General features: G+C 35.3%; 2 protein-coding genes across 5 annotated transcripts in view; one reads left to right on the top strand and one right to left on the bottom strand.

The window, feature by feature from the left end:
- Nucleotides 1–1,317: 1,317 nt before the first annotated feature.
- LOC127454463 (squalene monooxygenase-like) lies at nucleotides 1,318–13,879 on the top strand. The gene is made up of 11 exons (XM_051721694.1): nucleotides 1,318–1,846; nucleotides 2,626–2,854; nucleotides 4,161–4,338; nucleotides 4,680–4,776; nucleotides 7,067–7,180; nucleotides 7,636–7,807; nucleotides 7,969–8,064; nucleotides 10,203–10,345; nucleotides 11,282–11,378; nucleotides 12,029–12,116; nucleotides 12,235–13,879. Exons 1-11 carry the CDS (start codon nucleotides 1,580–1,582, stop codon nucleotides 12,425–12,427), a joined length of 1,674 nt encoding a protein of 557 aa, XP_051577654.1. The 5' UTR covers nucleotides 1,318–1,579; the 3' UTR covers nucleotides 12,428–13,879.
- A 3,719-nt stretch (nucleotides 13,880–17,598) lies between these two features.
- The window catches only part of LOC127454461 (oxidation resistance protein 1-like), a 240,049-nt gene continuing 237,103 nt past the window's right edge, over nucleotides 17,599–20,544 (bottom strand). For all 4 annotated transcript variants that reach the window (XM_051721687.1, XM_051721688.1, XM_051721686.1 and 1 more), the window contains one exon: nucleotides 17,599–20,502. In XM_051721687.1, the coding sequence (XP_051577647.1) occupies nucleotides 20,367–20,502 (136 nt within the window). In that variant the 3' untranslated portion in view covers nucleotides 17,599–20,366. The remainder of the gene's footprint in view (nucleotides 20,503–20,544) is intronic.

Below are 20,544 nucleotides of genomic sequence, written 5' to 3'. Positions count from 1 at the left end.
TTAATGGTATGAGGTCAAGGTTTTCTTTTATCTTGTGACTCATAAGGTAACAGGTGGACATAATTGTCTTTCTGAAGGTATTTGGACAAGACAAACAGGCTTAACTTTAAGCCCAACTGCACAACTCTTGACTAGCCCTTCTTATGAACATGACATCAATCTCTCACACAGAGTCATTGATTTTATTTGTCATGAGTTACATTTAGTTGTCTGGTCTTGTTCACCTCTAAACATGTGATGAAGGTAATTGTAGTTCTCTTACCTCCAGCATGCAGGCCTGAACTTTGATGTCAAAGTTCACAAAAGAGACTATAAACATAGTGGACCTGTTTTATTGCTCATGTAGATATTATGGATACTTCCGTGTTAGAATAATTATGCAGACAAATGCTTTATCTTAAATGCTTTGTGAGATTCTACTCTAATGTGTCTTACTGTATTATTCTGTATTATTATGCCAGCATCCAATTGTCTAATATTTTATAAGTACATCTCAAAGTTGATTTTTTTATTTGTTGTATTGGGCTTCAGTGATGCAAATTTTAAGCATGCACACAAGACATGTGTTTTGCATTATGATGCATTGATTCTTATGCATTTAATTAAACTGACAGTATTTATAGGAGTTCATCACGCAAAACAGAGATCCAAAATGTTTTCAGTTATAACTTGAGTGTCTGTCAGGTGCACAGACTGATCGTTGGCTTCTGATTATGAAAGAATTTTCACATTGATTGAATTTGATTTTTGGACAGATCAATTTGTGAATGTTCCCTCTATGGAAACAGAATCTCACCATTTTAATTAAACATACAAAAAGAAATGTTTTATCATCTTATTTACAACACTATAAAACAAATCTGACATTAATACAACAGGCCTAAAATACCAATAATTATAATATAACAACATATTTACAATTATATTATAAACAACAATGACATTGTATGCATTTGTTATACCTAAGAATGCATGAATCCATTTGTTTACTCTCCCAAATTCCACCGTAAATGCCTATATAGTCATTTTGCTAAAATAGTAAGCGTAGACTACACATTTAGAACTACGTTAAATGACGCTCTTTTTCTCGTAACATCTGCCAAACGCATGCTCTCTGTGACATCACATCATACTACTGCGCCTGCAGTCCATTCGCCAACCAGCAGCCTTGGATTGGCCAATGGCCAGATAGCGTGAGCTCTGCTCACCGAATACTCGCTGCTGATTGGCTTATTCTAAAGAGACGAGGCGGGACGCCGATGTCTACAAACTGCAAGAGGATCCGCGTCCTCATTAACATAAATTATTCAGCATCACCTAGAAGCATCGCACTCAGCTCGAGAGAGCCCAAGTGCTGGATTTAAGATATATTTCTATTTATGCTTATTTATAATAAGAAGCATTTCGACTGAATTCATGCACTAAAGGATTCTGAAATATTTTTCTGTATTGTATAACTCAGTGGTCTTTTGTAGGATCACCTGTGCGCTTTTCTTTGTGAATTTTCCGTCTTTTGAAACTTATTTTTAATTTCATAACTGTCTTATTTTGTATACATATATTTTAATTGACTTCAGACATGTGGACATTCCTTGGTATAGCAAGTTTTACATATATCTATAAGAAATGCGATGCCCTGGTGAGTTCAGCGTACAGAGAGCTGATTGTGGCCGCAGTGGTGTGCGTGTCTTTGGGACTCATGGTTACGTGTCTCGGGCTCCGCGGACAGACGCTCAAAGTGTCTAATTTATTCCAGCTGCCTCTTAAACTCTTCAGCACATTCCCTCTGACACAAAAGCTCTTCTCCATGTCAAATACAAACAGCTCGAGTCGCATTTCAAAGAAGGTGAGATAATGTGTTTTTGTTTATATCATAACTCATTGTTTTTGTGTTCTTAAAGTTGATCATTCAATTTCTATTGTCTTTTTTAAGGAAGTAGTATAATTAATATACCTGTAATTATCAATTTTCTAATAATAAGATAGTCATTATGACAGTTATGTAATTTAAAACGGTAAAAATCAACTGATGGTCCAATAATGCAATATACCTCCTAAAACCCAAAATGTGTTTCTTTCTGATTATTTATTATAGGGTTTGGTACAAGAGAAATGTATATAAAAAAAAAAAAAAAAAAAAATATATATATATATATATATATATATATATATATATATATATATATATATATATATATATGTATTATTATTATTATATATATATATATATATATATATATATATATATATATATATATATAATAATAATAATAATAATATATATATATATATATATATATATATATATATATATAAAATAACAATGATAATAATAATAATAATAATAATAATAATAATAATAATAATAATATATATATATATATATATATATATATATATATATATATATATATATATATATATATATTCATTCATTATTGTATATTATATTATATTAGAATAGAGTGGCCCCAAAATACTTTTTGGAGCCACTGTGTCTTTTTGTATCATATATTATATTATTATATAATGTTTGTCTCTGTAAAATATATTGATCTATTAGTATATCTATAACTATTATATGGACATTGTTTCTGCATTGTTTCCGACAATCTTTTTAATTAGAGAGATGTAAAGCGAAAGAGGGCATCAGACAGTCAGTGCGTTCAGACAGAGGATCCAGAGGTCATCATAGTGGGTGCTGGTGTGCTGGGGTCAGCAATGGCCGCTGTTCTGGCTCGAGATGGTCGCAAGGTCACAGTGGTTGAGAGGGACATGAAAGAACCAGATCGGATAGTGGGGGAACTTCTCCAGCCGGGAGGATACCGGGCACTTAAAGAACTCAGCTTGGAGGGTGCGGAACTACCTCATCTTATCTTACTGTTACATAATGCATGCTGGCTCAAATCCTACTTAAAGAAGTAGTGCACCCAACAATTGAAAATAACGTCTTCATTTACTCACACTCATGATGTTCCAGTATGGCTCTCTTTCTTCCATGGAACACTAAAGTAGAAGTTTTTGCTGCTTTCTTTCATATAATGAAGACGAATGGAGACCAGAGGCTGTCAAATTCATTTTAAGTCGTCTGAAGCCATATGATAGTTTTGTTTGAGGAACAGATTGAAATTTAAGTTGCTATTCACTGAAAATCCTGGCTTGAAACTCTTGTGTGACAGCCGTGGTCAACATTCACTGTCATTGTATGAAAAAGAGCAGGTTAGACATTCTGCTATAAATATATCCTTTTAGGTTCCACTGAAGAAAGGAAGTCATGCAGGTTTAGAAATGCATTATTCTATCAAAAATAACTCTTTGACTGAACTTTATTCAGTCGGGGTTTCCACATGTTTGAAATGAGTTTTCTTAACTTAAAATTACCATGTTATCTCAACACAAACACTTTGTGTAGAGGGAAGCTAATTAAACTGGGTAAACCCAACACAATTAGACATATAAAAGTAACTCAAATAAATCTCTTTTATTTCTTTATGTACTACCTAGTGACAGTGTATGTTATTATGCTAAATACAGTATATACTGGTGGGAAGCATTACAGCGTGTAGCTTTGTAAATATGCTATGGTTAGCTCAGCAATTGCTCAATGAAGAGAGCAATGAAACTCATGTCCCTGTCCTCAACGTGAGCTCAAGCTCAACTCTTCATCATAATGGTAACCTCTAAAACTCCAACATAACAGAAACTCTTCTATATCTCATAACAAAAATGAAACACTAACAAGTATCCCCTTTATGTTCATCTTGCACATGTTGTCCTAACACAAATGGATTAAAGTTTTAACTTTTTTCATTGAAAAAATATGTAGGCCTACTGTATATATTATGTTTATAATTATATATTATGAATATTATGTTCACTTGGTTGCATCCATTTCTGAGTAATACGAACAAGGGAGGATTTTGTAAACCTAAAGTATATTGAAAGCTAATTTTTTATTTTTTTAAGTTTGAGAGAATTTTCATTTTTGGGTGAACTATTCCTTTACATTTTTATGTCTTTCACATATCTATCAATATTGTGTTTTATAGTTGAATAGATCTGTCATATCTGAAAGCAGATATACCAAATTGTTTGCTACCCTTGTATGTAATTGTCATTGACTCACAGTCACTTGATGTTTTCTGTTTGTGTTCTCTCAGGTGCTGTTGAGGGTCTGGATGCTCATGTGGTGAATGGTTATGTAATCCATGACCTGGACAGCAGGACAGAGGTGGAGATCCCATATCCCCAGCAGGAGAACAGTGTGCAGTGTGGACGTGCCTTCCATCATGGCCGCTTCATCATGGGACTGCGTCGAGCTGCTCTTGCTGAGCCCAAGTAAATTCCTGTTTAAATTTGTAATCTCCACATATGAATATATAAATACTGCATATAGATTATAACAACTAACAACTAACAATTCTGAACGTCAAGCTTGTTATTACTTATGTTGTTTCAAAATAAAACACTATGATTTCTGCAAACATTTATTCTAACAATCTAACCTGCCTCAAACGTTCTCATTTATGTACATAGCAATACTGGAATACACAGTGGAGTAATTGGACACTTAAGCTACACTTAAAAATGTCTAAATGCAATTGTAATATATAACAAAATATTTAGCAATGTGCTTTTATAAGGGCTTTTATATCAAATATCATGTTATATTTGCACAGTGTGAAGTTTGTGGAGGGCACAGTGACCAGTCTGGGGGAAGAAGACGGCTGTGTGACAGGAATTCAGTACAGAGAGAAAGACTCAGGAAACATCAAGGTATAAAAACATACTGAGAAACTGCTTAGGTTTAGTTTGCGACATTATGCAGTACTGTACTTCATATGTGTCTCATGTAGAGATGGCAATTCTAAGAAATTGTCATTAAAATAAATGGTCAACTGGGGGGCCTGGGTAGCTCAGCAAGTATTGACGCTGACTACCACCCCTGGAGTCACAAGTTTGAATCCAGGGTGTGCTGAGTGACTCCAGCCAGGTCTCCTAAGCAACCAAATTGGCCCGGTTTCTAGGGAGGGTAGAGTCACATGGGGTAACCTCCTCGTGGTTGCGATTAACTGGTTCTCATTCTCAATGGGGCACGTGGTAAGTTGTGCATGGATGGCGGAGAGTAGCATGAGCCTCCACATGCTGTGAGTTTCCACAGTGTCATGCACAACGAGCCACGTGATAAGATGCGCGGATTGACTGTCTCAGAAGCAGAGGCAACTGAGACTTGTCCTCTGCCACCCAGACTGAGGTGAGTAACTGCGCCACCATGAGGACCTAGTAAGTAGTGGGAATTGGCATTGCAAAATTGTGGAGAAAAGAGGATAAAAATAAATAAACAAAAAAACTTAATGGTCAACTTGAAAAATGTCAAATAATTAAATGGAAAATGATTAATTAAGTGAAAAACAATAACCCATTAACCAATTAAACATTAAATTGATTAATCTAGCTTTGAATGCCTGTAAAGGCAGTGTCTTGGCCATTTTCTTTTATGATAACTGAACGCATTTGTGCTAAAATTGATGAATTGACAGTTGATAAGCTTAAAGGAATATTCCGGGTTCAGTGCAAGTCGGCAACATTTGTGGCATTATATTGATTACCACAAAAATGAATTTAGATTCATCCCTATTTTTCCTTATTATATTTATTATATATTCCCTATTATAACTATTCCAAATAAAAACTATTCCAAATTCCAAATAAAAATATTGTCATTTAGAGCATTTATTTGCAGAAAATGACAACTGGTCAAAAAAAAAAAAAAAAAAATAAAAAGATGCCATGTTTTCAGAGCTCGAATAATGCAAAGAAAACAAGTTCATAATCATTTTTAAACAACACAGTACTAATGTTTTAACTTAGGAAGAGTTCAGAAATCAATATTTGGTGGAATAACACTGATTTTCAATCACAGCTTTAATGCTTCTTGGCATGCTCTCTGCCAGTCTTTTACATTGCTGTTGGGTGACTTTATGCCACTCCTGGTGCAAAAAATCAAACAGCTCGGCTTTGTTTGATGGCTTGCGGCCATCCATCTTCCTCTTGATTACATTCCAGAGGTTTTGAATGGGGTTCAGATTTGGAGATTGGGCTGGCCATGACACGGATCTTGATCCGGTGGTCCTCCATCCACACCTTGATTGACTATGCTGTGTGGCTTGGAGCATTGTCCTGCTGGTAAAAACCAACCAAAGTTGGGGAACATTTTCAGAGCAGAAGGAAGCAAGTTTTCTTTCAGGATAACCTTCTACGTGGCTTGATTCATGTGTCCTTTACTAAGATGAATCTGTCCGATTCCAGCCTTGCTGAAGCACCCCCAGATCATCACCGATCCTCCACCAGGTTGTCTAATGGTTAGACGGAGACCTGGAGAGGCCTTAAAGCCACAGTGTCTCGCACCCACTGTGAAATTTGGTGGAGGATCCGTGATGATCTGGGGGTGCTTCAGCAAGGCTGTAATCGGGCAGATTCGTCTTTGTGAAGGACACATCAAGACCCTGTCATGGTCAGCCCAATCTCCAGATCTGAACCAAATTGAAAACCTCTGGAACGTGATCAAGAGGAAGATAGATGGCTACAAGCCAACAAACAAAGCTGAGCTGCTTGATTTTTTGCACCAGGAGTGGCATAAATTCACCCACCAGCAATGTGAAAGACTGGCAGAGAGCATGCTAAGATCCATGAAAGCTGTGATTGAAAATCAGGGTTATTCCACCAAATATTGATTTCTGAACTCTTCCCAAGTTAAAACATTAGCATTGTGTTTAAAAATGTACTTGTTTTCTTTGCATTATTCGAGGTCTGAAAACACTGCATCTTTTTTGTTATTTTAACCAGTTGTCATTTTCTGCAAATAAATACTCTAAATTACAATATTTTTATTTGGAATTTGGGAGAAATGTTGTCAGTACTTTATAGAATAAAACAAAGATGTTCATTTTACTCAAATACATACCTATAAATAGTAAATCCAGAGAAACTGATAATTTTGCAGTGGTCTCTTAATTGTAAATATATATAGATATATTGCTTTAATTTTATTCTCTCTCTCTTTCAGGAGATCCACGCTCCACTGACTGTAGTTGCTGATGGCTGTTTCTCCAAGTTCCGTAAAAATCTGGTCTCTGGGAAAGTTAAAGTGTCATCTCATTTTGTGGGATGCATAATGAAGGTAAATATAAGGATGACATTTGCATATTTTCTATAAAATAGCCTGTGGCAGGGCGGAGGGCGGGGCTGGGTCGTGATTCCACACACCCGGCCCCGCCCTCCGCCCTGCCACATAGCCCAAGTAACATGACTTCTAGGGATTTCTAGGGATGTGCAGTTTTGCCGTTTTGACAGCTCAAGTACTCAATAGATGCTGTAAATCTACCAAGTACTCAAGTACTTGGGGTGTGACAGTGAATGAGTTCTGCACATCAGACAGACATCTTTTGCCATTACATTATATTTTTTCACAATTTGTGCCATGAGCAGTGCATTTAATCATTGAAAATGTGGATCATGACACCTAAGATCCGTTCCGTGAAATCTGTAAAAATAAAAGTCTTTTTTTATTTTTAAAAGTTGCACTTCAGAGTATTTGTGCCCATCCTATGTTTTCCATGTTCTGTTGTCTCCCAGGATTCTCCTCAGTTCAAGCCCAACCATGCAGAGCTAGTTCTAGCTGATCCCAGTCCAGTGTTGATCTATCAGATCTCCTCCAATGAAACTCGGGTCCTGGTGGACGTCAGAGGAGATATGCCCAGAGACCTCATGCAGTACATGACTGACAAAATCTATCCTCAACTGCCAGGTATTTGACCCATTTACATTTAAAAAAATAACCTAATGGCTAAGACGAGTCTTTCTCTTAAGCATTGATTTCTTGAATATGTGTGAATGATGTGTCTGTTGTTGTTTTGTAAGGAGCACAGCACAGTAATTCTCACAATAATGACTGTTTTGCTTGCACAGGGCACTTAAAGGAGCCATTTATGTGTGCACTGCAAAATGATCGCTTAAGATCGATGCCCGCCAGCTTCCTGCCACCCTCACCAGTCTATAAACCAGGTAGGCCAAATAAAAAAATATCCATGTCTATATCTACATATCAATGATTACTTGTCTGCTACAACAATGTACTGCATTTTAATTATATGAATGATTATATTTATAATATACAGTATGTTATATTTACAAGTATTTAAATATAACTATTTATAATTATTTAATCAATATATTTTGAAATATTGTTATTTAAGGGCCTTTCTCAGCAAATATTTATATACTGTATATCTATGTAATTAATTTGATTAAAAATGTTAATTGATTGACAGCCCTAATATATAGATAAAATCTGTACATTATTCCAAACTTTTGGCCGCCATTGTATATACATACACTACCGGTCAAAAGTTTTGAAACACTCATTCTTTATTGTAATTTTTTTTCTTCACATTTTAGAATAATAAGTCATCAAAACTATGGAATAACATAAATGGAACTATGGGAATTATGTTGTGACTAAATAAAATCCAAAATAAATCAAAACTGTGTTATATTTTAGCATCTTCAAAGTAGTCACCCTTTGCCTAGAATTTGCAGACATGTACTCTTGACATTTTCTCAACCAACGTCTTGAGGTATCACCCTGGGATGCTTTTTAAACAGTATTGAAGGAGTTCCCATCTATGTTGGGCACTTACTGGCTGCTTTTCTTAATTATTCAGTCCAAGTCATCAATTTCAAAAACTTTTTTTTTAATAAAATTTTAGTTTTATAATGAAATAAATTAATATGGTGGCACAATTATATTTTTGTCTACAAAACTAATTTCAAACATTTAAGCATATGCCTTCAGATCAAAAGATTTTTAAGATCATGAGAAACATTTCAGTCAAGTGTTTCAAAACTTTTGACCGGTAGTGTATATGTGTATGTACATATATATATATATACACTGTATATACATACAGTATACTGTACACACACACACACACACACACACACACACACACATATTTATTTATATATTTCTTTATTTATATAGTGTACATTCGCCCCAAACTCATGCCAGTGGTAGAGCCATTGTTGCTATGTCGGGTGGCTCAAACAAACTGAGCAATGTTTTGATACACTCACTGAGCACTTTATTAGGAACACTATGGTCCTTATAAAGTGTCAAACGTGGTCTTCTGCTGTTGTAGCCCATCCGCCTCAAGGTTCGACATGTTGTGCATTCTGAGATGCTATTCTGCTCACTACAATTGTACAGAGGGGTTATCTGAGTTACTGTAGCCTTTCTGTCAGCTCGAACCAGTCTGGCCATTCTCCGTTGTTCTCTCTCGTTATCAAGGCGTTTCCGTCCGCAGAACTGCCGCTCACTTTCTTTGGCACCATTCTTAGTAAACTCTAGAGACTGTTGTGAGTGAAAATCCCAGGAGATCAGCAGTTACAGAAATACTCAAACCAGCCCGTCTGGCACCAAAAATCATGCCATGGTCCAAATCACTGAGATAAAATTTTTTCCCCATTCTGATGGTTGATGTGAACATTAACTGAAGTTCCTGACCCATATCTGCATGATTTTATGCATTGCAATGCTGTCACACGATTGGGTGATTACATAATCGCATGAATAAGTAGATGTACAGAGTGTACATAATAAAGTGGTCGGTGAGTGTATATATATATATATATATATATATATATATATATATATATATATAGATAGATAGATATAGATATAGATATATATATATATCTATAGATATATAGATATATATATAGATATAGACACACACACACACACACACTTATATTTCTTTATATATTTCTTTATGTATATTATTTATATACTTTCGTCCCAAACTCACGCCATTGGTAGAGCCATTACTAATGTCGGGTGGCTCAAACAAACTGAGCAATTTTTTGATAAAGCCACAGAGTTTACGCTTTTCAAAGGAATCAACTTACGAATGGCTTACTTGTAGTTAGTTCTCTTTACATATTAAGCTGGGATATAAGAAAGTAGTTTAAAATTGAAAAAAATTACACACCTAACCTTTTTAATAAATCACTCCAGAGACTGATAATTATGTCCACTTGTAATCCCAACCAATCAGACTATAATGCAGCATCTTTTGTGCAGTGGCATGAAACTCTGCAGGAACTGTGTTGAAAGTCACATACTGCCTGTCCTCAAATAGGTGTTCTGCTGTTGGGAGATGCATATAACATGCGACATCCTCTGACTGGTGGAGGCATGAGCGTTGTGCTGAATGATGTCCAGATCTGGAGAGAACTACTCAAGAATATCCCTGACCTCTACGACAACACTGCTGTGCTGCAGGTAATCAAAACACCTGACTGGGAAACATCTGAAAGAGACGTCGGCAGTTTATTCTGTTTCAGACAATATTCCATAATAAAACGCTCACCTGACCATTTTGGTGCTAGTAATTGCTGCTCCTCATTGCACATTAAATCTTCGTAAAAATATTAGACATTAAAGGGATAGTTCACACAAAAATGAAAATTCTGTCATCATTTACTCACCTTTATGTCATCCCAGATGTGTGACTTTTTTTCTTATGCTGAACACAGACGAAGTATTTTAGAAAAATATCTCAGCTCTGTAAGTCTTCACAATGCAACGAATGGGTACCAAAATTTTGAAGCTCCAAAAAGCACATAAAGGCAGCGTAAAAGTAATCCATATGACTCCAGTGTTTAAAACTATATCTTCAGAAACTATATGATAGGTGTGGGTGTGAAACAGATCAATATTTAAGACATTTTTTACTATAAATTCTTCTCCCTGTCCAATAGTTGGCGGAATGCACAAAGAATGCAAATCGGTAAAAACAAAAGAAGAATAATGTGAAAGTGAAAGTGGAGATTGATCATAAAAAAAGCACTAAAATTTTGATCTGTTTCTCCCCCACACCAAACATTTCGCTATTGAAGACATGTAATAAACAACTGGAGTCTTACTGATTACTTTTAAGCTGCCTTTATATGATTTTTGGACCTTCAAAATGTTGATACCCATTCACTTGCATTATATGAACCTACAGAGCTAAGATATTATTCTGAAAATCTACGCTTGTGTTCAGGAGAAGAAAGAAAGTCATACACATCTGGGGTGGCATGAGGATGAGTAAATAATGTGAGAATTAAAATTTTTGGCTGAACTATCCCTTTAAATGCATTGAATGTTTAAATGAGCCTACGATCATTATATGAATTGAGCATGATGAGCACACTCTGATATTTTTGTTGTCAGGCAAAGAAGAAATTCCACTGGGAGCGGAAGGCATCTCACTCGTTTGTGGTGAACGTCTTGGCTCAAGCACTATATGAGCTGTTCGCTGCAACTGACAGTAAGTCAAAACAACTGTGGGACAAAACAGGAATAGTTCACCCATAATCATTAAAATAATTATTTACTCACCTCCATGTTGTTCCAGACCCAAATGCTTTTATTTATTTCTGTGGAACACCTCACATTTGGGTATGACACATATGAATAAATGACGTCAATGAGCCTTTAATGAATCTGAAGACCATTTTTTATTTTTTTTCAGATAAATAAAAAACAAGTTCAATAAGCTATCATATGACTTGGAATATAGCATGCTTGTCATATGGACTAATTTAATTATACTTTCATAGTGCTTTTTTGTCCATTTTGATGCTTGACAGTCGTGTTGCCTATGGGCTGTCCATGTATGAAAAAGTGCTATGTAGGTTTTTTATGTTTCACAAAAAACAAAACAAAACAGCATATGGGTTTGGAACAACATGAGGGTGAATAAATAATTACAGATTTTTTCTCTCACACACACACATATAAATGTTCACATTTATATGCTAATATAACACATTTCATGACACCATAATCTGGAATTTATTCTATTGACATGGTCTTATTTTGAAGTTATATAAGATCCAACTTCTAACATATAACTAGAAAATAGCAACAACTATTGCAGCTCATTATATCTACCACCATTTTTTATTTTTTTTTCAGATTCACTGCATCAGTTGAGAAAGGCCTGTTTCCACTATTTCAAGCTTGGTGGAGAGTGCATTAATGGACCAATTGGTCTCCTGTCAGTGTAAGTATTGACAAACCTTTACAGATTTTCTCCTCAGGGGCTTTTTTGTTTGTCCCTGCAGATATCTGAGATCTGTCGCAGACATTGTACCACCATTAATCAACTTTTGTTTCCTTAGATTGAAGCCAAAGCCCTTGACTCTGATCGGTCACTTCTTCGCAGTTGCCTTATACGCCATATACTTCAGCTTCAGGTCTGAATCGTGGCTCACAAAACCACGTGCCTTTGTCAACTGTGGAGCTATCCTCTACAGAGCCTGTACCGTGATGTTTCCGCTCATTTACTCTGAGTTTCAGTACCTGGTTTACTAGAACTTATCATCTGCTATAATTCAGAACTTTTTGCCCTTCTGCCCTTGCATGCAACACATGTGCCATTCATTGGTGGCTACATCTGAGTGCTTAATATTCTTCAGGAAAAAGGGATTCATTCTCAAGAAAGAAAACCACAACAGGCCTCAAGATGAAGAAATTGTGAAACATTAACTATTTCTTTGCTGCCTTTGGCTGTATAACGTGTCTGATTGTAATCGAAAGAGACCCTGCCTTATATTTTTATACACTAACTTCTGAGATTTGCTATGTTTAAAAGATGAAAAACCCCTGTGTTTTACTTAAAAGTAAGCATGAAATGGCAGGCAGGCATTGAAAATGTTTAGGGCTTAATGACGTCATCCGAGAAGGAAAGTCATTTCAGAGGTGGAGCAAGTTATTACATTTTGATAAAAGATTACTTGGAATAACATGCACCAATAAATGCTACACAATAAGACCAGGAACATGTAAATAGGGGCAGTTTCGATTTTGTGTTGACCAACGCTATGTGAAAGTGTTATTGGTGCCTCTAGCATTTTTATTTTTGGTTTGGATCAAAAATGCAATGTTTTTAATTTCACTGCTGCAATAAAATAATAAAATAAAAATAATAAAATAAGATTGATTTATAATTAGAAAACCACTAAGCTGCTTGACCAGTGAGGATGATCAATACAGCTCTATCTCATTTGCACTGCTTTACTGCTTTTTCCAATTTTTTGGGCACTATTGTGTAACATCATGATTTTGGACATGCAGACTTCCATTATTATTTGTTTCTTTCACTATTGTTTCACAACAGATACTTTTTACTACAGTTTTATGGGTCCATTTTCAAAGTAGAATGCAGGTTAACATTTAGCACAATCACACAAGTGCATTAAATATGTATATATATATATATAGAGAGAGAGAGAGAGAGAGAGAGAGAGAGAGAGAGAGAGAGAGAGAGAGTAAAACTATGTGAAAAGTTCCTGAAAGAGGATTTTACTATTTTACTACTTTAATTTCTGTGATTTATTCATAACTAATTTGATCTGATTTGATGAGTTCTGGTCATGTTTATGTTAATATATTTCTGGCTCTTTGCATGTAGCCATTTTATGGACCATTCTTTCAAATAATTTGCCTTCTTTATGAGGAAACATTTTGTATATCCAATCATATATTGATTTGTTTGATATTTGATGTCAAATTTAGTTTGAAAATGTTTTATCAGACTGGAAAATGACCCAGAAACTAAAACAGTTGATCGTGTGTCAACTCATGTGCGAACCTGTTTAACAAGCTTTGTATATTCATGTCTGTCATTCCTTTATAGTTGGATGAAGGCTTGCTGGATAAATAACTATGTATTTTGTACCATTTACAATGTCCACCAGGTGGCGCTCTTGCCTTGTGTTTGTCACTGTGCTTTTTAAAATGTAAAATAAATTAGAAAAAATATCAGTCTACAGATTTATAACTGTATTAATGCAAAAAAAAAAAAAAAAAAATAAAAATAAAAAATTATATTTAAGGATGTCAATGTTATAGGCAGACATATACTGTTGGTAAATAACTGTCCAATTTTAAAAACTATTGGCAGACTAACTGGCTTTCTTTCAACACATTATCAAATCAGCACAATCCAATATCGGTGGACTTCTAATTAGTATTTATTTATATAATGGAACATAAACCAATTTTAATGTGATGTATATGCAGGGTTGGAGAGTAACGGAATACATGTAACGGGATTACATATTTAAAATACAAAATATAAGTAACTGTATTCCATTACAGTTACAATTTAAATAATTGGTAATTAGAATACAGTTACATTCAAAAAGTATTTTGATTACTGAAGAGATTACTTTGCATTTTATTGTCATTTGTTTCATTTAATATTTAGTCCTTTCAGATGGAAAACATTTATACATATAAATGATGCGATCCAAAGTGCATTTGAACAGCGGTGAAACACTTTCTTATGATGTGTTACATTCATACGAGCAGACAGAGAAGTAAGTTTGAAGTAAGTTTGGAGCAAAAGAAATAGAAATAAACCTTGTGTAAATTGTCAGCTTTACGCTAAGATAAATGCTATTTCTAGCCATTTTACATGCACGTTACCAGGCACGATCATATTTTTTTATCAAGAAAATTCACGTTGGATCATAATTTCTTTTTTTCTAGTAAGACCTTTGATATTAGGGCACAAATCTTTTCTTGATGATAACTGTTGTATTGTTTTCCTGTAAAAATATGTAAAAATCCTTAAAACAAGATCAATTAGATTTATCTTGTTTTAGAAACAACACTGCATAAGATATTTAGGTTTTTCAGAGAATGTATTTTTAACATGTGTGTTTTGTCTTACTGTACTGGCAGAGTTTTTATAGTCAAAACAAGTGAAAAAATCTACCAGTGCTGAAGAAGTAATCCAAAGTATTTAGAATACGTTACTGACCTTGAGTAATCTAACGGAATATGTTACAAATGACATTTTACAGCATGTATTCTGTAATCTGTAGTGGAATACATTTCAAAAGTAACCCTGCCAACCCTGTGTATATGTGGAAAACATGTCTTGAGTATTTTAAACTTATATTTAAGCATATATTCTACCCTGTTTTACTGTTAAGCAATGTTAAGGCCATTGATTGTGTGCCCCTGCTTGTTGAAGTAAAAGTCTGTAGATACATGTTTTATTTTAAAATTGTGTTGGTTTGTTTTGGTATGGGGATATGGTATTAATTTTACTTGTTCAGGTATTGAAAAAGGTCTTAAAAATTCTTACATTTAATTTTAAAAACTCTGCAGCAACCCTGTTTTAGAAGAATTTCTCAGCTCTTTTGGTTCATACAATGCAAGTGAATGGGTGCCAACATTTTGAAACTCCAAAAATCATACAAGTCAGCATAAAAGTAATCCATAAGACTCCAGTGGTTATGCTGCCTTTATGTGCTATCGGAATTATCCTACTTCTCACTTCTGAAGTGGTAATTACGAGTATGTCGTGTTCACATGCTTTGTTGTCATAAAGAAATGGAAACATGGACGACGCCAGGTTCATTCATACATATTTCTGGAGGAACTTTTATTTTGACACCATAATACATATCACTCAGTTAGCTTGCTAACGATAATGGAATTTTGGTCAAATACAAGCTATTTTCATGGTGAAAAAATGTACAACATGCATTGAATTGTTGCTGATATACATAAATGAATTTGACCAAAACAGCAAGAACTAACAAATAGCTGTATTTAGAAAAATGAACAAAACCTGTCCTTCACTTCAGAGACTGTATTCTCCTCCACCATGTTGAAAGTTTAGAACTCATCCCATCTTGGAAACTCGGGTATCAAAGTTATCTCCAAGTTTCCAAGTTGTAATTATGACTTGAGGGGTCATTCATATGCAACTTCTGAGTGGGAAACTCCTATTTACGATAATTCTGATAGCACGTGAAGGCAGCATTAAATCAATATCTTCAGAAGCGATATGATATGAGAACGTGTGGATGAGAAACAGATCACTTTCACATTTTTCTTCTTGTGTATTTGGTGATTCACATTCTTCATGCATACCGCCCCCTGCTGGGCAGAGAGAAGAATTTCTAGGAAAAAATGACAAATATTTATCTGTTTCTCACCGACACCTATCACATCACTTCTGAAGATATGGATTAAACTATTGGAGTCTTATGGATTACTTTTATGCTGCCTTTGTGTGCTTTTTGGAGCATCAACATTTTGGCACCCATTCACTTGCATTGTACTGACCTACAGAGCTGAAAAATTATTCCAAAAATCTTAATTTGTGTTCTGCAGAAGAAAGAAGTCATACACATGAGGGATGGCATGAGGGTGAGTAAATGATGAGGGAATTTTCATTTTTGGGTGAACTATACCTTTAAAATTATAGCTCAGCCATTATTTAATATTCCGTCATCATTTCCCAACCCTCATGTTGTTCCAAACCCATGTGACCTTCTGTATTCTGTGGAACACAAAAGATGTTAGACAGAATGTTAGGGACTGACAGTCTCAGTCACCATTCACTTTCAAAATATAGAGGAAAAAAACACATTCACAGAAAGTAAATAGTGACCAAGGCAAACATTCTGTCTAATATCTCCTTGTGTTGCATGGAAGGGAGAAAGTCATACAGGTTTGGAACAACATGATGGTGAATGATGACATTAATAATAATTCTGTAATACATGTTAAATGTGTATTATGTAATGGAATATAGGGGAGTTAACATCCATTATGTCATTTGTGGAAGTAACAAGTTACTCAGTACTTGAGTACTCTTTTAACTGGATACTTTCTTACTCTTACTCAAGTAATTATTTATGTTAGTACTTTTTTTTTTTTTTAAGTAATTGTCCTTTTACTTGAGTACTATCCTTTTAAAGTGCCATGGGTATAAGGCCCCTGGGCTTCAACGTTGATTTGCCTGTTCATCAATGTGGCCCTGGCCATGACATCAAAATCTCACTCCAGCCTGGTATCCAAAGTTGGCAACCCTGCTTTAAGTACACTGCCTTGTACCTTTGTCTTTATGTCTGATTTTCAAATCCTTTTTTGCCATAACTAGTATGCAGTCCATATCATGTGTCCTCCTTATTTATTGGATAAAATATTAAAACTCACAATTTTTAAAGTTTGAAAACATGTTAGCTTTATTATCATATCAGTTAGCTTTCTAAACATAGTGGCTAGTTTTAAATAATTTGTCTACTTTAGTTTTAGCGGATGATGGCCATTTTTGCCTTGTCTTATCAAATGAAAAACTGTCAATTTATTAAGAAATATTTTGGGTGTTTCTTCATATCTTCTTTTTTTTAATTGAGATGTTTCAAACAAAACATTTTCTTGGCAATATTTTTTTAATTGGTAATGAATTCATACTTTTTTTTTCATTTGTCCTCAGTATCACTTTCTATCCTGTTAGTCATGTAATATCCCTTTCACTAGTTCCATACAGACAGTGACATCAGTTTTGGTGGGAAAACAACTAATGCTGTTTGATATTTTATTATTATCATTACTGTTTTTTGTTTTGTTTTGTTTTTTAGAGTCAGCATGAAAATTGATTTATTCATATTTCTATATTTTTATGGTGAAAAATAGAAGACAAAAGGGAATAAAAACATATCAGACATTATACTGTCCCAGGTTACAACAATTTATTAGTTTTCATTGTTCTGTATACATCACTGTAACATTATATTCCGGTCAAGTAGATGATTTGCGCTTCTCATCAGATGTATCCACTGTCGTAGAAGAACATCGATGGTTCCTCTCGCTCTGTGCACAGTCAGTCTACACAGCGAAAGAAACAAAAGACTAGACAAAAATGCTGGGACAGGACACAGAAGAAGAGACTTTCCCTGCTGGAGTCCATCAAATCTGACCCTGTGCTCGACCGCTGAGATGCCCGTCTAGGGCACTTCCTCTCCACAGTAGCAGCAAGCTCATTATAAATGATTAGTTACTCTATAATCTAAGAGACAAACAAAAATATATACTGTACTGCTACTGCTAATGAGGCCTGAAGAACCTGGCTTTAAACTAGATTATTAAAGTGCGAGAAGCAACCCACCAATCCACACACTGCATAATTGTTTATATATTTATATATATAGGAACAAATCAACTATTTTAACATTAATTTACAGGGTAATATACATTATATTAGTAACAGCTGAAATATCAGCACAAAAAAGATCACTGTCACACTTAACAGTAATAGATATATATATGTATGTATATATACACTGGCGGCCAAAAGTTTGGAATAATGTACAGATATTGCTCTTATGAAAGAAATTGGTACTTTTATTCACCAAAGTGGCATTCGACTGATCACAACGTATAGTCAGGACATTCATAATGTGAAAAATTACTATTACAGTTTGATTTTTTTATTCAGAACTTCTTAAACTACTTCAAAGAGTTCTCATCAAAAAAATCCTCCACGTGCAGCAATGACAGCTTTGCAGATCCTTGGCATTCCAGCTGTCAGTTTGTCCAGATACTCAGGTGACATTTCACCCCACACTTCCTGTAGCACTTGCCATAAATGTGGCTGTCTTGTCGGGCACTTCTCATGCACCTTACAGTCTAGCTGATCCCACAAATGCTCAATGGGGTTAAGATCCATAACACTCTTTTCCAATTATCTGTTGTCCAATGTCTGTGTTTCTTTGCCCACTCTAACCTTTTCTTTTTGTTTTTCTGTTTCAAAAGTGGCTTTTTATTTGCAATTCTTCCCATAAGGCCTGCACCCCTGAGTCTTCTCTTTACTGTTGTACATGAAACTGGTGTTGAGCGGGTAGAATTCAATGAAGCTGTCAGCTGAGGACATGTGAGGCGTCTATTTCTCAAACTAGAGACTCTGATGTACTTATCTTCTTGTTTAGTTGTACATCTGGCCTTCCACATCTCTTTCTGTTCTTGTTAGAGCCAGTTGTCCTTTGTCTTTGAAGACTGTAGTGTACACCTTTGGATGAAATCTTCAGTTTTTTAGCAATTTCAAGCACTGTATAGCCTTCATTCCTCAAAACAATGATTGACTGACGAGTTTCTAGAGAAAGCTGTTTCTTTTTTGCCATTTTTGACCTAATATTGACCTTAAGACATACCAGTCTATTGCATACTGTGGCAACTCAAAAACAAACACAAAGACAATGTTAAGCTTCATTTAATGAACCAAATAGCTTTCAATTGTGTCTGATATAATGGCAAGTGAATCTAGTACCAAATTAGCAGTTTAGTATGATTACTGGAGTGATGGTTGCTGGAAATGGGGCCTGTCTAGATTTTATCAAAAATGACTTTTTTTCAAATAGTGATGATGCTGTTTTTTACATCAGTAATGTCCTGACTATACTTTGTGATCAGTTGAATGCCACTTTGGTGAATTAAAGTACCAAGTTCCTTCCAAAACAGCTAAATTTGTACATTATTCCAAACTTTTGGCCGCCAATGTATGTACATACATAAATATAGAATTGTCATATTAATGAAAAACAATTAATTCACGTCTCAGACTTAATGTAAAAGGTCTCTTTGAAAAGAGACAGGGAAAACAAAAGTGCCCCGTCTGGATTATTTGAGGTCACAGGACTGGAATTTGCATATTCCACAAATCTATTAAGACACATTTCTGCCTATGAACAGTAAAGTCGGCCCTTCTGAAAGCGAAGGGGCAGGTGTTAGCCACACTTACACGCAAACCCACTGAACAGAACATTACAACTATGGGGTTTGCGACTATGTGCTCCGACATGGTGTGTGCTATGATAGTGAACGACAGAAAGACTACAAATTCACAACACTTGAATATTTTGCCTCAAAAGAAACTACAAATGTGTTTTCCATTTCCTTTCGTCTTAAAGATGCCATTATGATCCTAAAAATCGACGTCCCACCTCAAAAAATACATATTCGTCCTCTGAGAGAAAGGGAATGTGTTTCCAGTTTGCTTTTCTTTTTTCCCATTGTCGTTTTTTTTTTTCATCAAGACTTGTGTTGCATTAGTGACATCCTATTGGCTAACATCAGCACTTAAACAGATACCTGGTGCATTGGCTCAGGTAAACTGGACAATGGCAGTTTTCGGGCAGTCCAAACCTGTGCCACCATGATTTTCACTTGATGTTAAAAGCGCTCAGGGGATCCTTCGATACCCAAGGCCGTCTCTACACCATCCCGTTCATTACTGACACTGCACACAGCTTGAAGAAAAACACACACACATACTACACAGCACAAAGAAGAGCTCTGTATTAAATGCAGGAGTAACATACGACAAGCACGGTAACAGTAGCGTCCGTTACAGGCTTGCTTGGAGCCGCAGTGATGTGCAGAAAGGTTTGGGATTTGCCTGATGTCCAATTCCAGTCTCTGAAACTAGAGATGTTTCCCCCGCGAGCTGCTACTCAAACGACCAGATCTCAATGTCCTGCACGTAGAAATCCTCCTTCATGGACAGCATGGGATTCCCGAAGGTTTTGCATGAGTGACTCCTGCCGTGATAAAGATCTCCATCCAACCAAAGCCCAAATTCTCCACTGAAAGAGAAGACAGGAAAACATTGTAATTTCAAAAATACA

This window comes from Myxocyprinus asiaticus, chromosome 16 (assembly GCF_019703515.2).
Source record: "Myxocyprinus asiaticus isolate MX2 ecotype Aquarium Trade chromosome 16, UBuf_Myxa_2, whole genome shotgun sequence".
Classification (NCBI taxonomy): Eukaryota; Metazoa; Chordata; class Actinopteri; order Cypriniformes; family Catostomidae; genus Myxocyprinus; species Myxocyprinus asiaticus.
The sequence above is the reverse complement of the archived record's forward strand: the minus strand, read 5'-3'. Positions and strand labels throughout refer to the sequence as shown.

What these genes read in the sequence shown, in the direction of transcription:
- LOC127454463 (XM_051721694.1), top strand. Translation starts at nt 1,580, where the DNA reads ATGTGGACATTCCTTGGTATAGCAAGTTTTACATATATCTATAAGAAA. An exon ending in CGAGTCGCATTTCAAAGAAG is followed by an intron (nt 1,847 to 2,625) that starts GTGAGATAATGT and finishes CTTTTTAATTAG; the next exon opens with AGAGATGTAAAGCGAAAGAG. An exon ending in AAGACTCAGGAAACATCAAG is followed by an intron (nt 4,777 to 7,066) that starts GTATAAAAACAT and finishes TCTCTCTTTCAG; the next exon opens with GAGATCCACGCTCCACTGAC.